Below are 17,622 nucleotides of genomic sequence, written 5' to 3'. Positions count from 1 at the left end.
GATCACTCGTGTCCTTTAAGGAAATCTGCCGTCCTCACACGGTCTGGCCTACACGTGACTCCAGACGCGCACAGCGATGCAGTTGACTCTTGACTGCCCCCCCCCCTCTGAAATGGACGAAAAAGCCACACAGTTCAAATGCAAATTAGGGATGGGCATCCGAGGCTGGTCCAGACAGCGACGCCCACATCCCGTGAAAGAATGAAGGGAAAAGCAAATTCAATGATGCGATTTGAAGGCTCTTGCGAGAAGCTGTGGTCACATGATTGGGGATGCCTTAACCTTCCACCTATGGAGAAAGTGGCAGTACCAACTACGGTTCGGAGATGGTTACTGGTAGTCCAATATTTGCGAGGAAGGTTTGATCCTTCGGGTCACGCTCGATGAGGAATCCAGTTTCGATCTTGCGCTTCTACCAAGCAATACACTGTCAAGGCTTAGGGGAGATGGCTGAAGGATTTCGCCCATGGTCCAGAATGGGCTTCTCAACAGGGCTTCCAGACAGGAGCCAGAATGTGGCGACTAGGGGCTTTTCACAGTAACTTCATTGAAGCCTACTCGTGACAATAAGCGATTTTCATTTCAACTTGACATGGTTGTTGCCTCAAAACCTGTAATTTGATTTGATTTGATTTATTGTCACATTTACCGAAATGCCGTGAGAAGTGTTTTTCTGCGGCCAAGGGAACATTCACAGTACGTACATAGTAGAAAAAAAGAATAATCGAAATTGACAAATAGTGCAGTGATTGGTTACAGTGCGGAACAAGGGGCCAAACAAAGCAAATACATGAGCAAGAGCAGCATAGGGCGTCGTGAATAGTGTTCTTACAGGGAACAGATCAGTCCGAGGGGGAGTCGTTGAGGAGTCTAGTAGCTGTGGGGAAGAAGCTGTTCCTATGTCTGGATGTGCGGGTCTTCAGACTTCTCACCTAATAAAAGCAAATTACTGCGGATGCTGAAATCTGAAACCAAAGAGAAAATGCTGGAAAATCTCAGCAGGTCTGGCAGCATCTGTAGGGAGAGAAAAGAGCGAACGTTTCGAGTCCAGATGACCCTTTGTCAAAGCTAAAGACAGAGAAAGTGGGAAATATTTATTCTGTGGAGTGAGAATGAAAGATGAGTCATAGCCACAGAAACCCTGGGAAACCGGGTGCTAATGGCCACAGAAAGCAAGGGGAAAGAGTGTTAATGGCAGTCCCCCAGAGAGAACAAAAGATGTGAAAGGCCAAACTTCAGAGAAACTAACTTCAGAGGGTACCTGCTGCCTGATGGAAGGGTCTGGAAGAAGGCAATGTCTGGGTGGGAGGGGGTCTCTGATAATGCTGTCTGCCTTCCTGAGGCAGCGGGAGGTGTAGACAGAATCAATGTGGGGGGTGGCAAGCTTGTTCACCACACTCTCTGCAGTTTCTTGCGATCTTGGGCCGAGCAGTTGCCGAACCAGGCTGTGAGGCTGTGGGGCTGGTTTAAATCACAAGGCTAAATCGCTGGCTTTTAAAGCAGACCAAGCAGGCCAGCAGCACGGTTCGATTCCCGTACCAGCCTCCCCGGACAGGCGCCGGAATGTGGCGACTAGGGGCTTTTCACAGTAATTTCATTGAAGCCTACTCGTGACAATAAGCGATTTTCATTTAATTTCATGATGCAGCCGGAGTCGATGCAGACTTGCCAAATTTCTTCAGCTTCCGTCGGAAGTAGAGACGTTGTTGGGCTTTCCTGACTGTGGTACCCAACTAGTATTTGCCACATCAATGCAGTGCTTCCTGAGTAAACCTTACAAAATGTTGGTATTTTGTCTCAATGTTATGTTGACATTTTCAGAGGGCAGACCCGTGTCTTTAGTCCTGAAAGAGGTGTGTTTTAATTTGATTGGTTCTCCAATCTCATTGGAAGGTTGATTTGACAAGCAGTTAAATGTTCTTTGGAATGGCATTTGTTTTGACACAAGGTCACATGACACAGTGCCCCATGGGAAGGTTGTCGTCATCTACTCCAGAGATACGCAAAATGGTCCCCTCGCCTCCCTTGCAGAAATTTTTAATTTCCTTCTGCTTTTTTTGCGATAGTGGATTAGAGTTATCTGGCGTGAAATATGCCTTAGACACAGGGCAGCAAAGGAACCCTGGGGTAACCTCCTGGAAAAAAAACAGTGGAGCATCTTCCAATTGCCCATTATTAGCCCTCTGTAACTAGTGCGTTACGGTGCCCGCAGTCACTTCTCCAGTCTTATTTCCAAACACTTCATGGAAAGAAAGAACTTCTCCATCTGTCCAGGACGTCCCGAAGCTTTAGAACAAGTTCCTTTTATTTCCCTGAAGCGTCGTGATGTGCGCACAGCAAGATCCCACAGACGGCCGTGGCCGGATCATATGTTTCCGGGTCGTCAACTGGAGGGCAGGTGCTGGCCCGGGGCCCCCCGAGGTGGCATCCCTGCTACGCCTCATCGAAAGGGGACCTCCAGGTGGATGGAAGGGTTAATTCCAATTATGTGCATAACGCACTGGCGTCTCACCTCTGACCCCCCAGGTCCAGAGATGGCCGCCACAGCTGGTGCAGGGGCCTCATCTGTCTGATGGCTGTAAGGGTGAAATAAATTTGATGGGTATTAATCCAGCTCGTACTGGACGTGGACATGCAGAACTAAGCTAATTGGCAGTAAATTTACATTCTCACTTCCAGGTCACAGGGGAGGTGGTGTTCAAAATGGAAAAAAATGTCACACCAACACAGGAATTGGCGAGCAGCATAAAAACCACCCTGATTTTGAACTCAATTAGCAATCTTGCTATTAGAGGACAGGTGAAGTCAGTGAGCAAGATGGGTAAACGGATTGACACTGTAATAGGGAGCTCGCACCACAACATTATTCAGGGACGAGCAGTCTGCATTTACCTAAGTTACCCCGGACCCGAGAGTGTGTGATGCTTTACGCCAGCACCTCAAAATGGATCCCATTCAGAGGGCAGCACGGTGACGCAGTGGGTTAGCACTGCTGTCTCACGGCGCCGAGATCCCAGGTTCGATCCCGAACCCGGGTCACTGGATTGGATTGGATTGGATTTGTTTATTGTCCATGTACCGAGCTACAGTGAAAAGTATTTTTCTGCGAGCAGCTCAGCAGATCATTAAGTACATGGGAAGAAAAGGAAATAAAAGAAAATACATAATAGGGCAACACAAGATATATAATGTAACTACATAAGCATTGGCATCGGATGAAGCATACAGGGTGTAGTGTTAATGAGGTCAGTCAATAAGAGGGTCATTTAAGAGTTTGGTGACAGTGGAAAAGAAGCTGTTAATGAATCTGTTTGTGCGTGTTTTCAGACTTCTGTATCTCCTGCCCAATGGAAGAAGTTGGAAGAGTGAGTAAGCCGGGTGGGAGGGATCTTTGATTATGCTGCCCACTTTCCCCATGCAGCGGGAGGTGTAGATGGAGTCAATGGATGGGAGGCGGGTTCGTGTGATGGACTGGGCGGTATTCATGACTCTCTGAAGTTTCTTGCGGTCCTGGGCCGAGCAGTTGCCATAGCAGGCTGTGATGCAGCCTGATAGGATGCTGTCTATGGTGCATCTGTAAAAGTTGGTAAGGGTTAATGTAGACATGCCGAATTTCCTTAGTTTCCTGAGGAAGTATAGGCGCTGTTGTGCTTTCTTGGTGATAGCGTCGACGTGAGTGGACCAGGACAGATTTCTGGTGATGTGCACCCCTAGGAATTTGAAACTGCTAACCATCTCCATCTGGGCCCCGTTGATGCTGACAGGGGTGTGTACAGTACTTTGCTTCCTGAAGTCGATGACCAGCTCTTTAGTTTTGCCGGCATTGAGGGAGAGATTGTTGTTGTTACACCACTCCACTAGGTTCTCCATCTCCCTCCTGTATTCTGACTCGTCGTTATTTGAGATCCGGCCCACTATGGCCGTATCGGCAGCAAACTTGTAGATGGAGTTGGAACCAAGTTTTGCCACGCAGTCGTGTGTGTACAGGGAGTAGAGTAGGGGGCTAAGTACGCAGCCTTGCGGGGCACCGGTATTGAGGACTATTGTGGAGGAGGTGTTCATTCTTACTGATTGTGGTCTGTTGGTCAGAAAATCGAGGATCCAGTTGCAGAGTGGAGAGCCAAGTCCTAGGTTCTGGAGCTTTGATATGAGCTTGGCTGGGATTATGGTGTTGAAGGCGGTCCGTGTGGAGTTTGCACATTCTCCCCGTGTCTGCGTGGGTTTCACCCCCACAACCCAAAGATGTGCAGGTTAGGTGGATTAGCCACGCTAAATTGCCCCTAAGTTGGAAAAAATGAATTGGGAAACTCTAAATTTATTTTTAAAATAAATTTTTAAAAATGGATTCCATTCCCAAGCACTAATATCCCTGAGAGATCCAGGGATTGCTTCAGATGGACAGTTGTTGGTTACAATCCCCTGGGGGCGGGGGGGGGGGCGATTTAGCATGGCCAATCCACCTAACCTGAACATCTTTGGACTGTGGGAGGAAGCCGGAGCACCCGGAGGAAACCCACGCAGACAACGTTCAGGCTCCGCACAGAGAGTGACCCAAACCGGGAATCGAACCCTGGGACCCCCATCGATGTGAAGCAACCGTGCTAACCACTATGCTACTGTGCCACTGAGGTGATGGTCACCCAAACGATACGCTCTGCAGAACCTGCTGAGCCAGTTCATAGCAATCTTGACGGTACAGGTACCCCGCCGGCTTCTTTCTCCAACCTCTTCGATAAACACGCGCCAACAATTTAACCTAACGTAACACCCTCGGTGTACAAAGGCAGGTTACCAGGTCCCGAGAGGCGGAGAGGGTCAAGGGAGGGCATTGCACCTCGAGGTGGAATATTCAGCTTTTATTTGGTGTGACGTGTTGTCCCGGCTGCCTTGTCATTCCAGCGGGTGCGGCCGTCTCATTGCCGCTTCTCCAGCTATGTTCCGACATTTCGCACTCAACCAAAATAATTAAACTCAGAGAGCGCTCGCCCTCTCCGGGGGGGGGGGGACAGAGGAGGAAGAGCCAAGTGGGTATCAGAGGACTTGTTACAATTTGTGTAGGCAATTATTCATTCAACACGAACCAGCCAACATTTATTGTTCAGTTAATCAGCATTTTATGAGAATTTGATGAGCTTTTCAAGAGAAAGGAAACCGACGTGAAATGGGGGATGATTTCCTCTTGAACGCTCATGTATTTTGGGAATCTCCCAGCTGGACTGGAAGGAGCGGGAGGGGTGGGTGGGGGGTGGGGGTGAGGAGGGAAATAGTCCTGTTTACAAGGAGGTTTTTAATAATGAACTAATTTTCAGTTGGAGAAGGAGCTTATTAACATATATAATTGCATTTGAATAACAAAAACACACAAAAAAAAAATAGGCCCCAAATCCAATGACGTGTAAGACTGTCAGCATCTGCTGGCTTTTTTTAATAAATGCACTTTGAAATTTGTGACAGGAATGCAGAATATTTTTATCATCTGCGTTCATTACTATGGGGGATTAAAGCTTAACTTCCAACTGTGTCTGATACTATTTATAATGCATTGTCATTCAGAGCAAAATATTAACAGATGTGCAATTAAGGGGCCACCTTACAGTGACACTTGCCTGGCACGAGCATCGTGCTCTGGTTCACAGTGAGTCGCTCCTTTTTGTTTTGTGATGTGCTGCGATCGAAGCCATTGGCAACTACACTACAAGACTTGAGACACCAGGGGTGGCATGTGGCGCAGTGGTTAGCACTGGGACTGCGGCGCTGAGGACCCGGGTTCGAATCCCGGCCACTGTCCGTGTGGAGTTTGCACATTCTCCCCGTGTCTGCGTGGGTTTCACCCCCACAACCCAAAGACGTGCAGGTTAGGTGGATTGGCCACGCTAAATTGCCCCTTAAATTGGAAAAAATTTAATTGGGTACTCTAAATTTATTTATTTTTTTAATTTATAAAACAAAATCCCGCAGGGTACATCCCCAGAAGCCCGGAAGAGGGGACCGAGAGCTAGACCACCTTGGCGGGAAACTGGGAAGCAATTCCTCATGGATATTTGGAATTCTCTGCAGCAAAGGCTATGGATGATGGGGGTCAGGTGGAGTTAAGACTGAGGTCAGTGGATTTCTATTTGTATTGAGGGAGACAAATGGGTAAATGGAAACAAGGTACCACTCAACCGTGATCTAATTGAGTCATTGAATAGACTGTTGTTCATTTATCCTGAAATGGATTGTCATCGTACCGCTTTGGGACCAACTCTCATTCATTTCAGTCAGAAAGAACTGACATTTAGATAGTTTACTTATCATGGCCCTCCGGACATCCAGAAGCGGCTTTAATGAGCTCTAACCACAGACGTTGTAGGTAAACATGACAACCGGATTCCACACAGCAACAGTAGAATCTGAATGGGCGGTCATTTTCACATTGTTGGTGATGTTTGCTGCCACACCCGGGGGAACTCCACTGTTCCACCTCGGAGAGTGAGGTGGGACCTCAGCCGAGCAGAGGGATGGAACCTCAACCCGCCCACATGAGCAGCCAAGGAGGGTGTGAGGCTGATGTAAGGCCGGCTCTGGAATTCTCAGCCACCAGCTGAAGGGTCCACAGTCTTTGCCGTGGAGACCACAGCTTGTTTTCTGAATATTGTGAAGCTCGTCATCCACCAAGCTTTGGCAAGGTAGAATAGACTACAGTGCTGAAGGAGGCCATTCAGCCCATTGGCTCTGCACTGACCCTCTGAAAGAACACTCCACCCAAGTCCACTCCCCTGTCCTATCCAAATCACCCCTACCTAACCTATGCATCTTTGGGCAGCATGATATATGCTAGCATAAATGCTTCACAGCTCCAGGGTCCCAGGTTCAATTCCCGGCTTGGGTCACTGTCTGTGCAGAGTCTGCAAGTTCTCCCCGTGTCTGCGTGGGTTTCCTCCGGGTGCTCTGGTTTCCTCCCACAGTCCAAAGATGTGCAGGTTAGGTGGATTGGCCATGATAAATTGCCCCTTAGTGTCCAAATTGCCCTTAGTGTTGGGTGGGGTTACTGGGTTATGGGGATAGGGTGGAGGTGTGGGCCTGGGTAGGGTGCTCTTTCCAGGAGCCGGTGCAGACTCAATGGGCCGAATGGCCTCCTTCTGCACTGTAAATTCTGTGACACTAAGGGGCAATTGATCATGATCAATCCATCTAACCTACACCTCTTTCAACACTCGGAGGAAACGCATGCAAACATGCAAAACATAAGAACAGGAGTAGGCCATTCAGTCCCTCAAGCCTGTCACACCCTCAATGAGATCATGGCTAATCTGTGACCTAACTCCAAATACCTGCCTTTGGCCCATCTCCCTCAATATCTTTGCTCAACAAAAATGTAACTCAGATTTAAAATTAACAACTGTTCCAGCTTCAGCTGCTGTGTGTAAGACGGAGGTGGATGAGTCTTTGGGATTTGCATCTTCAGAATGCAATAGAAGCAGAGTGAATATTTTTTAGGCAGTGGTAGATAGGTTCTTGGTAAGCGAGGGGGTGAAAAGTTATAACAATAATAATCTTTATTGTCACAAGTCGGCTTACATTAACACTGCATTGAGATTACTGTGAGAATTCCCTAGTCTCCACATTCCGGCGCCTGTTCGGGTCACAGAGGGAGAATTCAGAATGTCCAATCCACCCAACAAGCACGTTTTCCGGGACCCGTGGGAGGGAACCGGAGCACCCGGAGGAAACCCACGCAGACACGGGGAGAACGTGCAGACTCCGCGCAGACAGTGACCCAAGCCGGGAATCGAACCCGGGGACCCTGGCGCTGTGAAACAACAATGCTAACCACTGTGCTACCTTGCCACCCATGGGTTCATTGGGGGTAGGTTGGAAAGTGGGCTGGAAATTTCCAGGCATCTTCCCCCATTCCCCCCCCCCCCCCCGCCGCCGCCCTTCCCCAGCCACAGCCGGTTTCCCCCACCCTGGCAGAGGCATCTCGCTGCCGTGTAGGATATTTCAGTCCCGCTGAAGTCGATGGGAATTTGCAGGAAGGGCCTGGAAGAGGTGACGATCAGATCAGCCGGGATCTTACTGAGGGCGGGGCGGACTCGAGGGGCCGAGTGGTCTGCCCTGCTCCTAGCTCGCACCTTCACATGTCACAAAAGTAACAATTTCCAACTCGTGAATGTGGGGTTCGGGATTTATGGACTTAGTGTTCGGCATAAAAGAATGTTATTGCTTCAACCGTCGTGAGGTATTGGGATTCCAATCATTGAGAGAAGTGTAACTTCAGTGCTTTTGAAGTAAGAATTGCATTTTCGCTGATGGATGTTCCGTTTCGATTGCTGTGACAACAGTTTTGACGTACCATGAATCATGGCAGAATGTAACAAACGATCATTGATCTATGGGAAGTTCAGGCATCCTCTTGTAAATGAAGGTTTCGATCCAAACTCACGGGGCATTTAAGAGGAGGTGCAGCCAATTCCTGGCACAGTCTCTTCCTGCTTTCCTTCTCGCCCTCGACCATCCCAGAGACTGGCAGTGTATCCCTGGACAAAAGACTTGGCCGTCACCTTGCATTGAAGCTGAATGACTCAGGCGCTGCTCGCAGATCTGGAAATTGGGATAAATCACGCCACCCATATCGCTCAGCCTCAGAATGCGAGTGGTGTGAGCTGCCAGGGAAAAGCTGTCTCATTCGATCCTTTCTATTCATTTCTTACAGCCCGAGGAGTTGACAAATGTCCTGGAGATCAGCAATATTGTGTTCACCAGCATGTTTGCCCTGGAAATGATTCTCAAACTCTCTGCGTTTGGATTCTTCAGCTACTTGAGGAACCCTTACAACATTTTCGATGGTATCATTGTCATCATCAGGTAGGTGATGGACAGCAAAGGCGGCAGTCAACGTTCGTTCGCTGTTGGAGATGCTGGGCGGGGTGTTGGGCGGAGGGGGAGGGGGGGTTGATGATTCCTGTCGCTATTTCGTTCAGGAAATAAATCGCATTTCTGTAGCGCCTTTTATAACCTCAGGATGTCCCAATGGTGTACAGCATTTTTGAAGTGCGGTCACTGGTGTAATGTAGGAACACAGCAGCCAATCTGCGCACAGCAAGATCCCACACACAGCAATACGATAATGAGTGGATAATCACGCCATCTAATGCCGAATCTGATAGCATCTGATTGGTATTTAATATGCTCAGCCTGGCCCAAGGGAGGTGCCAGGAGCCTCTCATCATCTCCCCAGCCCACACGCAAGACCCGCATCACTTGGATTATAGTCCGCTCCTGCACTTTCATTCTTCCACCCACACACAGAGAGACACACTCTCTGGGCGCGATTGTCCACCCCTCACGCCGGGTGGGAGAATAGCGGGAGTGCCTCCCGACATTTTTCATGCCTTCCCGCTATTCTCCCACCCCCATGCCCGACCCACGCCACGAATCGCCGCTCGCCGTAAAAAACGGCGAGCGGCGATTCTCCGGGGCCGAGAGGCTGGGCCTTCACGCCCATTTCAACACGGCAGCAAACACACCTGCTCGCTGCCGTCGTGAAACGGGCGCCAGATGCCCGTTTGGGGCATCTGGGGGCCCAATTGGCACGGCAGTACCACGGCCATGCCAAGGGGGGCCGTGCGTCCGTAACAAATGGACTCTTTTCCCTCCGCCGCCCCGCAAGATCAAGCCGCCACGTCTTGCGGGGCGACTGAGGGAAAAGACGGCAACTGCGCATGCGCGGATTGGCGTTGGCCAACCTGCGCATGCGTGGCTGACGTCATCGGCCCCGTCAGCCGGCGTGACGCTTGACGTTTGGCCTTGATGACCGTCGTTAAGGCCGCGCCGCCGTGACGCACGGGGCCGCGCTCCTAGCCCCGCCCGGGGGGAGAATCGGCCCCGGAAGTGGGCGTGAAGGCTGCCGTGGATCACGGCCTGTCCCACGGCAGCCTTTACGATTCTCCGCATTTGCGGAGAATCTTGCCCTCTCTCTCTCACACAGCCACACACCGACACTCACACACACCCCCAAACACACCCTCCACACAAACAACCCGGACACACACCCCGCAATCACACGCACACACAGACACAGACACACACTCTCTCTCACACACACACACTGACACTCACACACAACCCTGACACACACGCCCCACTCACACACACAGACTCACACGCTCTCTCACACACGCACACCCACAAACACCCCCCCCCCACACACACATTCTGACAAACAAACATACTCACAGAAACTCACATATGTGTGCACACTCTTACACGCTCACACACACAGTCACAGAAACTCACACACACACACACACGCTCTCACTCTCTCTCACAAACAAAGGGCACGATTCAACGGAAATGAACAGATTCCTGTGTCGCGTACATTTTGCCCGGTGTTTCCGCACTTTGCAACCTGCATTTATACAGCATTATTCCGCCACCCTGGGAGAGGGTGCGCTGAATTGATACGGAATCACAACACAATTTAATTAACCAAGAATTAGAAAAATTCCCAAAGTCCTTGACCCTTGACCCTTGGCTGCCCAGAAATTACAGTCACCAGGTTTGTAAATTCTAACACAATTACTTTTGATTAATAACAAGAACGATAATGAAACCGGCAGCAAATACAACTGGTCAAATATTATCGAATCCCTAATCACCCACTTTAACTTGCCCCCGACCCTCTATATACACACACACACACACAGACACACACACACACAGACACACACACACACAGAAACACACACATACATACACATATACACACACACAGACACAGACACACACACACACATACATACACATACACACACACACACACATACACACACACAGACACACACACACACACATACATACATATAAACATACACACACACACACATACACACACACACACAGACACACACACACAGACAGACACACACATACGGACACACACACACAGACGTACAGACACACACATACACACACACACAGACGTACAGACACACACATACACACACACATACACACACACATACACACACACATACATACACATACAAACACACGCACACACACACACACATACACACATACACACATACAGACACATACACACATACACACACACATACACACACACACACACGCACATACATACACACACACACACACACCCACACATACAGACACGCACGCACACACATACACACACACATACACAGACACACACACACACACACAAAACACTGAAGGGAAGAAAGGAGTAAAACAAATCACGAATAAAAGAAAAAAGAGTCTTTGTTTCAGGTGCGGGTTTTTAGCACCTTAATCCTCTTCAAACTTTGCTTTTAGTTTGAGGTGAGAGAGAGAGGGAGAGAGAGGGAGAGAGAGAGAGGGAATCCCAACTCACTTTACAGCCTGTGTTTATACACTGTACAGAGCACCCCAATGCACATTACAACCAACTTGATTTTCTGAAGTTTAGATATTGTTGTAATGTAGGAAACGCAGCAGCCAATTTGTGCACAGCAAGCTCCCACAATCCTAATGACTAACTAGTCTGTTTTAATGATGGGAGTAATTATTGGTCAGGACATTGTGTTCTCATCCAGAAGACCAGGTCTGAAGATAAAACTAGAGCCATTCTTTCCAAACTTGTGTTCTCATTCATTTACAGGGATATAAATGACAAACTCCTATCACCTTGTTTAACAATCCATAGTTTCTGTTCAGTTTTATAGGGAGACAAGTGATTTCCCAGATAATGTCCAACACTTTCATACAATCAAATACAATCAGCACTCTGGGGAGAGTGAAAAGCTCTTTTCCAGAATTGTGATCTCCTGCGAAGGCAGACACGGCTTTGATTTAGTGTCTTCACTGAGGGACTGCACCTCTGACAGTGCAGCTCTCACTCAGCACTGGCATGAGGAGCGTCCGCCTGGATTTTGTGCTCAAGCCGCTGGAGTGGGGCTTGAAACCAGGATGCTGCGTCGCGGAGCTCAGAGCGCCACCCTGACTGAGTGTTCTTTCAGCACTTCGCCAGCAGTCCGATTCCCAAAGTGTCCCATTCCCAGCCGGGAATAGTTGCGTGTATTTCTTTTTAACATCTCTTTCTCGCGGCAGTGTCTGCGAGATCGTCGGCCAGTCCGATGGGGGCCTGTCCGTCTTGCGCACCTTCCGCCTCCTGCGGGTGCTGAAGCTGGTGAGATTCATGCCAGCGTTACGCCGCCAGCTGGTGGTTCTGATGAAGACGATGGACAATGTCGCCACCTTCTGTATGCTGCTGATGCTTTTCATCTTCATTTTCAGGTAGGTCAGTGCGACGCATCGAAAGGGCATCTTGAGTCATAGCTCCGTGCTGGGGAATGTAGTGAACTGGGACACGAGCAGGCCACTCGGCCCTTCGAGTCTACTCCCCCGTTCAAGACAATCATGGCAGATCCTCTCTCTCAACATCACACTCCCACCCTAGACACCCTCAGAGTCTAGAAATCTACCTAGTTCATTTTTATGTAGGTTTAGCGATTTGGCCTCCACAGCCTCCTGTGGTAGTGAATTCCACAGGATCACCGCATTCGGAGTGAAGAAAGTTCTTCTCATCTCATCCCTATATGATCCATCCCATATCCTCAGATTGTGACCCCTTGTTCTAGACCCCCTCCCCAGCCAGGGGAACCAACATTCCTGCACCCAGTGTCCAGCCCTGTAGCATTTTGTACGTTTAAATGTGATATTAGCTAATTCTTCAAAATTCCAGTCAATACAGGCCCAGTTGGCCCAATCTCCTCATACAATAATCCTGCCATCCCAGGAATCAGTCAGGTGAACCTTCGCTGCACCCTGTCACTAAATGGTAGGATGCTAGTAAAATGAATATAGTTTTTTTTTGTACAGATGGAAAAAATCAAACTGCCGCGTATTTTGTAAACCATGTGTGGGCAGCAATTACGAGAAGGAAGGGAAAGGAAAGAACGGGGAACAAGGGTGTCCTTAGCAATTGATACATTTAGTAGTCACAAGTGCTGTGAGCCAGGAAGCGTGCTAATCACAGATGAGGTGTCGAAGAAGCAACAACAAGGGGACGAGAGGCAGCTAACCTCAGGAAGCAGCTCAGCTGAAGGAAAAATATCAGTTTGAGCAGAAGATCATTTTCTTCGCTTGAATCGAAGGCCTTCCCAAGTCCTGGTCGCATAGGCCGTACGGTGTGGTAGGCACTGGTTAGATTTGACCAATAGATTTATTATTATAATAATAATAATGATTTTTATCATCACAAGTAGACTTACAGTGCAATGAAGTTACTGTGAAAAGCCCCTAGTCGCCACACTCCGGCACCTGTTCAGGCACACAGAGGGAGAATTCAGACTGTCCAAAAATCACCTAACAAGCACGTCTTTCAGGACTTGTGGGAGGAAACCGGAGCACCCGGAGGGAACCCACGCAGACACGGGGAGGATGCGCAGACACCGCACAGACAGTGACCCAAGCCGGGAATCGAACCCGGGACGCTGGCGCTGTGAAGTAATAGTGCTAACCACTGTGCCACAGTGCCGCCCTTTCGAGTGCTGCTTAGCCCAGCAAGTCTCACCACAGTTAGAAACTGGTTATGTTTCCCAAAGGAAGCGATGGTGTTGTGGTATTGTCACTGGACTAGTAATCCACGGACCCAGGCTAATACTCTGGAGTCCCAGGTTCAAATCCCACCACAGCAGATGGTGAAATTTGAATTCAGTAAAAATATCTGGAACTAAGAGTCCAACGATGACCATGGAACGATTGTCACTGATGTCCTCGAGAGAAGGAAATCTGCTGTCCTTACCCGGTCTGGCCTACATGTGACTCCAGTTGGCTTTGAAATGGCCAATCAATACCAGCCCAACGAGTGGCTTCCACATGCAGTGAACATTAAAAAACGATTGAATTGTCAGTGATACTCGCCGCTTGGGATTCGGTACAAACATTGACCAACTTCAATTCACTTCCCGCACTAAGGCAGACTTTGTCTCTTTCCATAGCTAGTAATTCATGGAACAGGTCATTGATCTGTCGCCAGAGTGTTTATAGCTGGAGGGGTTCTCTCCACGTCAAGCCTGGCTGACCAGGAGTCTATCCCACTCTCACCGCCAGCCGTTGACGTGTTTGGAAAGGTTTTACAGGCTGACACTCCACGTTTTGCCGTTATGAGCGCCCCTTCTTCGGCCACCGAGTCCCGGAGACAGACTGAAGCTGAACATCAAACGAGGGGTCCGTTGCTCCCCAGTTACCTGCTCGATATACTCAGGAGTCTCTAGGTTATGACCCCTGGAGGACCCTGTTTCCTGAAGGACATTAATGAATCAGATGGGTTTTGAAGGATAATTCAACAGCTTCCCCGCCCTGATTACTGAGATTGGTTTAATTAACGGAATTTAAATCTCCCCCAGCTGCCAAGACAGGATTTGAACTCGTGTTGCTGCCTTATTACTCCAGGCCTCCGGCTTACTTGCCCAAGGGGCAATTCAGTTCATCCAAAAATGTAGCAGCGGTCGCAATCCCTTGAGTTCGCAAGTGTTGCCCCACCCAACAGAGCTCGGGTCATCTGTGTTCTTTATGATGAAGTGTCGATCCGGTTCAATTTGTCCAGCCACAATCCTCGCTCAGGAGATAACTAGGGCAGCAGGGTAGCATTGTGGATAGCACAATTGCTTCACAGCTCCAGGGACCCGGGTTCGATTCTGGCTTGGGTCACTGTCTGTGCGGAGTCTGCACGTTCTCCCCGTGTGGGCGTGGGTTTCCTCCGGGGGCTCCGGTTTCCTCCCGCAGTCCAAAGATGTGCAGGTTGGGTGGATTGGCTATGCTAAATTGCCCTTAGTGTCCAAAATTGCCCTTAGTGTTGGGTGGGGTTACTGGATTATGGGTATAGGGTGGAGTTGTTGACCTTGGGTAGGGTGCTCTTTCCAAGAGCTGGTGCAGACTCAATGGGCCGAATGGCCTCCTTCTGCACTGTAAATTCTATGATAACATCGCAGGGATGAAATGGAGGAGGGGAGGGAAAGGGATGCTGAGACCACCATGGATTTGGGATAGAATTAGAGGACCCTTCCTGCCTGTATGATTGGATGCGGCCAATCAGATCTCGCACCAGCGAATGGGCGGGATGTATTTTCCTAAGAGTCCCACCATCTCCCATTCCCCCACCCCCTCTGTATCTCTCCGCTCTTTCAATCTGCTCCTCCCAATGGCCAAGCTCAAACAGTGGGTGAGGAATCCCACCTCCAAAGGCAAGCTTGTGTTCCTATAGCACCTAGTACTTTCCCCCCCTCCCCCCACCCAGAGCGTCCAAAAGCCTTTTACAGCCCCATCAAGTCATTTGGAGGTGTAGTCTCTGTTTTAATGTAGGAAACGTGACAACCAATGTGCGCACAGGAAGATCCCACAGATAGCAAAGTGATGATCACCAGGCATTTTAGTGATGTTGGTTGAGAGATAAGTATTAGCCCAGGGGGCCTGGGAGATTCCCCTCCCCCCCCTTCATCCCCCCAGGGGGCAGACAGGGCCTCAACTTAACGTCTCATCGGGCAGCCCAGTGGCGCAGTGGGTTAGCACTGCTGCCTCACGGCGCCAAGGCCCCAGGTTCGATCCCGGCCCCGGGTCACTGTCCGTGCAGGGTAGGTGGATAGGCCACGCTACATTGCCCCTTAATTGGAAAACATGCTCTAAATTTTTTTTTTAAACTTACCGTCTCATCAGAGAGGTGGCACCCCCTGCAGCACGCCCTCAATATTACACCAGGAGCATCAGCCTGGATGTGGCGCTTGGGTCTCTAGAGTTGGTACTCGAAGTTACAACCGCCCGGTGCAGGAAGCTGAAGTAGAAAAACAACCTTGCTCGTTCGTAACTGTGTATAACGGCTCTGGGTCACTGTCCGTGTGGAGTTTGCACATTCTCCCCGTGTCTGCGTGGGTCTCACCCCCCACAACCCAAAGAAATGTGCAGAGTGGGTGAATTGGTCACTGCTAAATTTGGGCCAGCACGCTAGCACAGTGGCTAGCACAATTGCTTCACAGCTCCAGGGTCTCTGGTTCGATTCCCGGCCTGGGTCACTGTCTGTGCGGAGTCTGCACGTCCTCCCCGTGTGTGCGTGGGTTTCCTCCGGGTGCTCCGATTTCCTCCCACAGTCCAAAGATGTGCGGGTTAGGTGGATTGGCCATGATAAATTGACCAAAATTGCCCTTAGTGTTGGGTGGGGTTACTGTGTTATGGGGATAGGGTGGAGGTGTTGACCTTGGGTAGGGTGCTCTTTCCAAGAGCCGGTGCAGACTCGATGGGCCGAATGGCCACCTTCTGCACTGTAAATTCTATGAAATCTATAAAATTGGCCCTTAATTGGAAAGAAAAAGAATTGGGTCCACTAAATGTATTGAAAAAAAAGGTGTCCGCATCTCCTGAAATGGCTGAAGGGGATTCCAAGAAAGCGGATCCCCACCACCCAGTGACCCCCCCTCACCTTTCTATCCCAGCGCCTGCGTGTCATTGGCCCGGCCTGACCATATCATTTGGCCTGGTTGCCATGACGACAATGCCAGGGCCTACGGGACCTCTCCTGTCAGCACAGAGCAACATCAAACCTCGCAAAGTGTCTAATTGAGGCATACAACCCCACATCAGCGTCGAGCAAGGTTCTGCTCTGCTGCATAATTGGACGCGAAGATTAGGAGAGAAAATAAAGCGAATCACGGAGGCTGCTGGGAACCCATCTGCACACATTAGGGAATGAGAAGCTAATGCTTTAATTTGACTAAATGAAGAGGAGAGCAGATGGGGTCAACTCTAATCTCCAAAGTCTTTAGTGGCACTTAATTGTTTGAATTTCTTGGTGAAAATTAACTTTAACGTAGACGTGTCCTCGTCTCCTCCTTCTCCTCAGCATACTGGGGATGCACATCTTCGGATGCAAGTTTAGCCTGAAGACCGATGGCGGAGATACCGTCCCCGACAGGAAGAACTTCGACTCTCTTCTCTGGGCTATCGTCACGGTTTTTCAGGTGTGTGTGTGTGTGTGTTGTGAGCGACGTGTGGGGAGAGGGGGGGCGAGTGCGTGGAGGGAGAAGGCAAGATGGGTTCTGAGGAAATTTTGTCGTATAAACTATGATCTGCTCTCACTCGCACGAATAATACTCCTGACTCTCTCGATCTAAATCCTGATTACACAAGGCTTAGCATCAATGCCTTATATACTTATATGTGTAGCTCCCTCTAGTGGCTACTCTAGACATTTCATTAACCCTTGCAGTGCCTACAGTTATCACACTAGTGATGTTAGTTGATGGATAAATATTGGGTGGGACACTGGGGAGAACTCTCGTTCGAAATAGTGCGATGGAATTTATTTTAACCATCATCTGAGAGGCCACTCGAGGGCCAAGTCTAACGACTCATCAGAAAGACGGCACCTTCGGCAGTGCGGTGCTCCTTCAGTACTGCACTGGGAGTGTTGGCCAAGATCATGTGCAAATGTTTTGGGGTTGGGACTTTACCTTCTGCCCCAGGGACTACCCGCCCAGCCACGGCGGGGAACCTGATGCGTCGATCAGGCCTGGGAATAAAGTATTCAACACTTTAACCTGGAGGCTGCACGCTACCCAAATGTCAATGCTGCTGGGAGCTGAA

At 49.5% G+C, this 17,622-nt stretch overlaps 1 protein-coding gene across 3 annotated transcripts in view; it reads left to right on the top strand.

Moving 5' to 3' along the window:
• The window catches only part of cacna1ia (calcium voltage-gated channel subunit alpha1 Ia), a 421,890-nt gene that overhangs the window by 317,596 nt on the left and 86,672 nt on the right, over positions 1 to 17,622 (top strand). For all 3 annotated transcript variants that reach the window (XM_038783535.1, XM_038783536.1, XM_038783537.1), the window contains 3 exons: positions 8,696 to 8,847; positions 12,097 to 12,282; positions 16,880 to 16,997. In XM_038783535.1, coding sequence (XP_038639463.1) covers positions 8,696 to 8,847; positions 12,097 to 12,282; positions 16,880 to 16,997 — 456 coding nt within the window. The remainder of the gene's footprint in view (positions 1 to 8,695; positions 8,848 to 12,096; positions 12,283 to 16,879; positions 16,998 to 17,622) is intronic.

This window comes from Scyliorhinus canicula, chromosome 23 (assembly GCF_902713615.1).
Source record: "Scyliorhinus canicula chromosome 23, sScyCan1.1, whole genome shotgun sequence".
Classification (NCBI taxonomy): domain Eukaryota; kingdom Metazoa; phylum Chordata; class Chondrichthyes; order Carcharhiniformes; family Scyliorhinidae; genus Scyliorhinus; species Scyliorhinus canicula.
Note: the sequence above shows the minus strand (reverse complement) of the source record. Positions and strands in the feature narration are given on the sequence as shown.